Genomic DNA, 7,944 nt, shown 5'->3' on the forward strand with positions numbered 1-7,944 from the left:
AATTGTATATTTTGTAAAAAATAATGTGAGCTAATTGGCTGCGAGCGCGGTTATATTTTTCGTGGATACAGAATTTATTAGATTGATGGATAATATTTTCCGTTTAGTTTCTAAAATAATGAAGTATAGATTTATAGTAAGGATAGATTTTTATTTCATATTTTTTGATTTAATTAATTTAATTTTTTGATTTTTTTTAATTTAATTTTGTGTATGTAAGTACTTATATTATAGATGGCGTATGAAACATCTTAAGATCTTTGTGAAGTTGGTATTTCAGAACATGAATGATACAAAGTCACGTCTATTTGTTTCTCTTTTATGAATAGAATAAGAATTGATTCTCGATGCCATCTCTTGAAGATTTTTAAAAAAATATTTTTGGTATTTCAGATTGTTATTTTATCTTACCTCGTTTTTGAAGAGATATCTTTGACACTCTATAGATGGTGTTAGTTCCTTTATTTTTATTCTATTTGTCTTTTTCTAATTATTTGTTATTCTTGTCTGTATTTGTTTCATCTGAGGCTCTGAGATGGCGCTAGTTCCTCTATTTTTTATTCTATTTGTCTTTAATTATTTGCTCTTGTCTATATTTGTTTCTATAATTCTGTTTCTAATTCTATTGTATCTATAATTCTAAAGATGGCGTTGATTTCATAATTTTTAACCATTTCCGTCTTTTTTTCACTATTTATTTTCTTTGTTATTCTTGTTTTTGGCACTTAATCATAGACGAGCTATCATTTGAATAGACTTTCATAATTTCTTTGTTGAATAGATTGTGTTTTAATATTAGAAATATAAATATTATATTTTTGATTTTGGTATAAAAATATATCTTCAGGATAATAATCTTATAAAATAGAATAATATGATATATAATGCGAGTATTTAATGCAAAATACAGAATAACAATAAAATTTAAACAAAAAATACTTTATTTTATAATGGTGAAAGTAGAGAATAATTTTTAAACATTCTATCGAAAAACGGCGCTATCTAATATTTACTTGTCAAATTTATTCTTTTGCTATTTATAATCTTGTAAAAACATTTTCAAAACATGGAAATCCAAACATCAATAATGCAATTTTGTTCTATGCTGCATCGGTAATATCGAAAATGACTTTAAAATGATAAGAAAATTCTGATGATGACAAAAAAATACATTGGATATTTTTCTTTTTATTAGATCTATTTTGTATCTCGTCTATGGTTAAACTTTTGTTATGATAAAACAAATTATAATATATTGCTATTTATGGTAGTGTATATATTAAATTAAATCCTCAAATATTGAGATGAACGGATCTTGGAAGATATTCATATTTATGATAAAATTTTATTTCTCTTATTCATTTGTATATACACGATCGTATTATTGATATTATCTTAATTATCGAGAGGTTTCGCTATTAAATGTAAGATGGCGGCAGCTACGGCTGCGGCGCAACGAGTCGGCGATCGACACGGTTGTGCCATCCATGATGGCTGAGACAGTTTCCGAGATTTCGAGCACGGTGTCGTGAGTACGCGTTCCCTTTATCGCACGTTTAATTGCTAGTGAAGCTCATCTCCAGAACAAAAGGATCCCGGAAAGAATGACAGACAGTCCAGCGGCACTCGTAAGTGTTGTCACTGTCTATTAAATTTTCTAGAGAGAGGTATTCGGGAGCCTCGATGTTCGTTAGGTTACTTATCGAGGAACATGCGCGCATCTAGGGCTTCTTCGCTTTTATATGTCATTGATTGAACGATGATTGAGTTCATTATTACATAATATTTCGCCTCTTTCTCGACTCGAGCAATCGGTAGGAGTCTCTGAAAGAACTGATCGCGATGGGGACATGTAGTTTACCTCCGATGTGGTATAACGCGCAAACGCAGAGCAGAGGTTCGTTGCCCGTTCGCGGTTGACGTCACTGGCCAGATAGTGGTTGTCACCTGTTTCTATCCACAGTGACGTCACGAGTAGTCGTGACGTAACAGCGAAGATCGTTCTCTCGGTCATACCGAGAATATATATTCCTACGTATATGATATGTTAAATAACTTACACCGACGCATGAATAATGTCTTCTATGTCTATATTTATGTGCTTCTTATAATAATGTTCAAATTGATATTTGTAATTCGAGGTGTGAATGTTCGCCTTTCATATTGATTTCATGTTTAAATACTTGTTATTGTTATAATTGAATGAAAATTTTAATTGTTAGTCTATTGCTATTGATATTTTCGTTATTTGTTATTTTTATATTCGTTTTATTTAGAATATTAACATTTTTTAACATGTACTTTAAAATCAAATAATTTATATTAAACAATATTTACATACTTTATCTATATATTTGTTCAACGATAATGTTTTAAATAAATAGAAATCATGAAACGAAAGAGAAAGGCGAATAACTCGAATTACAATCAGATAAATCAAATTCTATTTGTATTTATGACATTTATATGTGTAATAAGAATTGCGTATAGAGCGTTCTTTAAAGCGATCTCACTTGCACTTATTGTGATCGAAAAGACAGTCTTGAATGATTACAATTTATCACTCTAGTTACAATCAAATGATCATCCATAATGGAATCTATGCGATGATTATTCCAATATTTTCAAATCTTTATTTAACAATAAAACTGGATAATGGCCACGATTATTGGTGTCGGTCAACACGAGAAAACAGACAAATAAGCAAACAGGCACGCAAGTAAATGATTAATTCATAAAGATAGTCTCTTTTCGTCTGTTCGAAATATCAATTCATATATAGGAAATTTGGATTTCGACTTCATATTTATTTTTTCATTTGATATTTTATACCAAAGAAGATATTAATGCGAATTTTTTTCTTTTTATATCTTATATTTTTTTAAAGATATAGTTACTAGATATTCTTAGTAAAATTAAAATTGAGACAAACATATTTCATTCATACGGAGAATATATTTAATTGTATATATATCGTCAACATAATAATTATTTTATCAGTATTATTTTTTTCATTATATTTCGTATAAATGATGTTCTCTTTTGAAAGATTCATTCAACGTGGCGGTAGTAGTTAAAAGTAAAAGCGGAAATGGGGTTGGTAAGGCCGACAGGGATGTAACCAAGTTAGAATGCTTTTATCGCCGAATTAAATGGCCAGGAAAAGCCGGAAGTGCGAATGCCGTTTCAGCGGAGTATTTAATTTTGTATACAGTTCGCACTATTTATTCTACTCCATCGCGCGCATCAGACTAGCTCGAAAAGTATCGCAACGTATATCCCTCTAGCCCTTAGATTCTGGTTTTAATTTTGAATGTTTCGCCTCTCCTTCTATTCCTGTTATCCATCAACGCGATAAACTTTCAAACTATGCGTGAGTTAGTTACAAAGTAAAATTACAAAGTATAGTGAGCAAAAGTAATCTCTTATCCCCGATTGTTCACGATTGAATAGTTCAATCGTGATTATTAGTTCAATCGTGTAGTAATTACAACGGATTATTATTTATTTTTCATGGGTGATAATACAAATATATTTATTATATGTTCTATTTCAATTTAAATCAATCAAAACCGATATGTAATTTCCTCTTGAAATAACTTTGAAACATGACGCGAGAAAAATAAAAATAACGAGAAGGAAAACGAAATGGAATATATTTGTATCTAATTGTTTTTTTTTTTTTTTTTTTTTTTTTTGATAGAAATATCGAAAACGTGATCTAATATCTTTTATTTCGGCATGAGGAGAAACCGTTTCAATCTTGTGGCGAGATAGAATCATGTGCGTTGCATTGAATGGCTGTAATTGTGCAGCTGCAGTTCAGTAACGATTATTGGTGTAGGTACATGTATACCAATAATGTTAACGAGACACCTCGTATATCGTAATTTCCCTCTATTACGATTGTTCCACGATCTTCTCTCGTTTCCCTTTTCTTTCTTTTCTTTTTGTTTTTTTTCACGTGTTAGCTACTATAGATATTGTTCTTCTTAATTAAAATATCCTGTTTAGTACTTTTTTTATTTCTCGATTCGATATTGAAATATTTGCAATATTTTAATTTTTTAAATTAAGTAAGAAAACTAGTGTATTTTGTAGGGATCTAGAATAGGGTCTAATTTATTTTTATTAACAAGGATATAATAACAAGGATAGGGTCTAATTTATTTTTATTAACAAGGATGATATAAATTTAGTTTTTAGTACATTCAATACGTTTCGAAATGTTAAATAGAATATTTTAATTGTAAAATAGAATATAAATTTTTCCAACTAATTATTTTCTTAATTTTTCTGGATATGTAGATATTCGAAGAAATGATTTCTTTTTAATGAAATAAAATGTGTTATTAATAGAAAATTCGTTTTACTTTTTAAAAACTTAAAATAGTAAGCAATATCAATAAAAATTAAAATCAAATAAAAATTTATATATATATATTTTTATATATATAATATTGTTTATTTTTATTTTTTTATTTTTTTAAGTTATTTAAAATTTTTTTTCTTTGACTTAAACAAATTTTGAATAATAAAGAATGTAATAAAAATTATATAACCATATAAAACTATAAAAAAAGTTATTACAAAAGACTGTAAACTTTCTTTATAAAATTATTAAAAATATAATATCAGATTATTATAAATATAAAATCGAATTTTATTAATAACACAATTTTTTTTTATATAAAGAATATACATACATTATATTTTATTTAAATTTCAAGTTTCATATGCTTCTAGACAATAATTATAATATCAAATCTTAGATTCGAAACGAATTCATGTGCACAATAATAATTATTTTGAAGAAATCTAAATATTGTAAGAATTTGCTACCTACGCATTCTAATTTTTCAAACTTTTATAAATATTCGTATCGAAGAAATATCTCGGGAAAAAAAAAAATTTTTAAAATCGTGAAAGATAGATTTCGAAGCGAACAAAATTCGGTAGCAAAAGATGAAAGAAACGAATAACAGATTCGAAAAAGAAATTTTCCACGAAGTAGGTAACACTATACTGACCCTCATGATTATCGATTTGTCTCAAAGAATTTTTACCGGCGTGATGAGGGGTTAGTTAAGCAACGAGCAACGCGTAACGCGTTTGACCATCGATGGTGGTCGAGCAGCGTGTTCTGGCAAAATTACGGTTGACTTCCCATTGTTTGGACACCAGAAATTTATGATTACGAGCTGCGCTCGCGGTCATATTCCAATTCACATGCCGAGATATTGATCTTAATTTGAATCTACTGGGCGGCGCCTTAATTCAGATCAATTGGACCACCAATTAATTCGAGAGTAACGATCAATCGCCTGTCATGGGAATAATTAGGAATCACCATTATCGATTGATGAGAAAAGGCAAAAAAATAAAAAGATAAACAATTATCTATCGATTATATATATATATATACCATGCGTGGGATAAACTTTTCTAAGTTAGATATGATGAAAAGAATAATAATAGAATTTCGTTATGATTATATGTGTAGTAAAATGCAGGTAGAAATTATTCATCGATGATTCATGTTACAATTTAAGTTAGAGAAAAATGTAGATGAGATTGAGATAAAGATTTTTATTGGAATTTTTTTCATTTGGAAATAAGAAAAGATTATTATGTAAGAAATGAAACGTAATACTAAATTGTCTTTTTTTTTTGAGATTGAAAAAAAGGATGACATAAAAACGTAGGAAAGATGTAACCGACTGACGGGCTTTGTCAATATATCTGTCATTAAACAATATATCTTATTAAATTTCTATGTAATTGCATACTTTTAAAAACGATATTGTAGAATTTGAGAGATTTGTTTCATTTTGTTCAAAATTAAGAAAAAAATTATTCGATTAATGTACTTAGATACACACATAGACAAAGAATCAAAGAAAGATTCAAGGATCGTGATTTTCTGTATAAATTAAAATCATTACGATATTTTGTTACTTTATTTCTACAAAGTTTTCAAGTACATACAGCACATTTAATATGTGACAATATTATTTCGATCGAAAGAACTGCAGAGATATTGTAAATTCTTTAAAGTATTAGGAAGATTCTTGATGCAATAGTCGAGCGAAGGATCTTTAGCAACGAGTGTTTCTTTTTTAATAGATTCCGAAATATATGAGATTATCTGAATCACGTGTTACGAATATCTAGTTTCTGGCGAGCGACGATTATTTACGACGTTATAATTTTCAACCTGGCGTGGGATTCTAATCTATTGCTTTGCAAATAGGCCGCAAAATTCGAACGGTCTCTCGGTTAGCAACTGACCAAGAAATTACATTTTCCTCGAGGGGGAACTTATTTATCGGTTCCCTGATTGTTTGAAGAGAAAAGACAGCTGCGTGAAATTTCTTGTCCCAGTCCATTGAATCACGGATCAATTACATTTTTATAAATATTTCTTTTATCTTTCTCTCTCCCCGTGAGAAAACTTATGGAGAAATAATTTTGCGCACAAAATTTCTCTCTTCGTTCTTTATTCGACGATATCGCGTTGTATATTTTTGAAGTATTTGCGTTACATCTTTATTTATAAAAATCTCTTTTAGTCTACTCGATGTATAATACTTTTTTTAACGCAGTGCTTGCAGAAATTTCCTGATCATGACTAAAAATATTCTCAAGCTACGAGCAGTATCGCGTATGGTTTATTATAGATCAAGTACAAAAAAAAAATCTTACTGCGTTTGTTTTAATAAATTTGTAGATAGTCATAATGATCGTAGATAATCATAATGATCGTACATAGTCATGATGAATAATTTACTCGGTGATATCATTATTCATAAATACAATACTATTTTTTTTTTTTTTTAGATTCTAATGTTCATCTCGAAATTTATTGTTTTTTGAGTATGCAAATCAATAAAATTTATATCGAATCTCTATAGTTGCACTATCTTTTTTGTTACAAGCTTTTCGATTTCCTAATTGCCCTATTTATCAAACCGAGGCTATTATCCATATTATTTGTAAAAACGGAAAGAAAATAAAACGAAAACCGAAACGATTATGCGTTCCGATAGCAACACTCGTATGGAACATGTGTGCAAAAGAAAGCCGAAGAGATTCTTTTTCATCTTACAAATTTCTTGGAAAAGTTCATGACGCGTCACCCCTCCCGTAAAATAAGAGGAAATCCATACACACGTTCACGTCGCTCGTATTTGAATGCATTAACTCAAAGATAATATACCGTTATGGCGATAAAATCGTGTTAACTTTAAAAATTTTCTTATCTTATACGAAAGAAGGAAGTAGCAATTTATTTGAATATTAGAAAAAAAAAAAAAAAAAAAAAGATAGTGAGAAATATTGAAGAACGGTACGTGTGCACGGTACGTTTTCCCGCAGCGATTTCTATTATTTAATTTAACGAGACCCCGTTTACTATTTCATTTGCATAACCGGCCTTATTATCGGTTGTACGGTGGTCCATAATTTCGCGCGCGTTGCATTCGACGATAACTGTCGTGACAAAACGATAACCGCGCGCAATTAAAGGAACTTCCGAGAAACGAGCGCATAGATCGTTCGGTTTGGCACGGTCTCCGCTCGAGGGTAACGGAAAGAAGCGGTGGTGTTTCACGCTGCTACATTCTCCTCGGTATCTATCCCATCGTTTCGCGGCTGAATTAGAAACTGCACTTAGTTTTCCTCCGGTAAAAGATATTGGGTGGTTCCGCGTCGTCGTTCGAAGACAAATTGCCCGGCTGGATTAGACGAATGTCCCTGAGCGATCGCTGCCGAGACTCGTGCCCGATAGAACTTGTTTCAAACCGGCTTCGAGATCCCGCCATTTTTCAATCGGACCCGCGTACTCGAGTTCGTTTATTTGCCGCTAGATGGCGACACGAGGATCGATTTTCTCTATTTTGAGATACAGGACGATTCTTTTTTTTTTTTTTTTTTTTTTTTTTT

General features: G+C 30.2%; 1 protein-coding gene across 1 annotated transcript in view; it reads left to right on the forward strand.

Annotated features, from left to right (window-relative positions):
- Positions 1-1,319: 1,319 nt before the first annotated feature.
- The window catches only part of LOC102672095 (3-phosphoinositide-dependent protein kinase 1), a 486,800-nt gene continuing 480,175 nt past the window's right edge, over positions 1,320-7,944 (forward strand). Inside the window, exon 1 of the mRNA XM_031513868.1 lies at positions 1,320-1,628. Coding sequence (XP_031369728.1) covers positions 1,605-1,628 — 24 coding nt within the window. The 5' untranslated portion in view covers positions 1,320-1,604. The remainder of the gene's footprint in view (positions 1,629-7,944) is intronic.

The sequence above is a fragment of the Apis dorsata genome, unplaced genomic scaffold, assembly GCF_000469605.1.
Source record: "Apis dorsata unplaced genomic scaffold, Apis dorsata 1.3 scaffold_42, whole genome shotgun sequence".
Taxonomy (NCBI): Eukaryota; Metazoa; Arthropoda; class Insecta; order Hymenoptera; family Apidae; genus Apis; species Apis dorsata.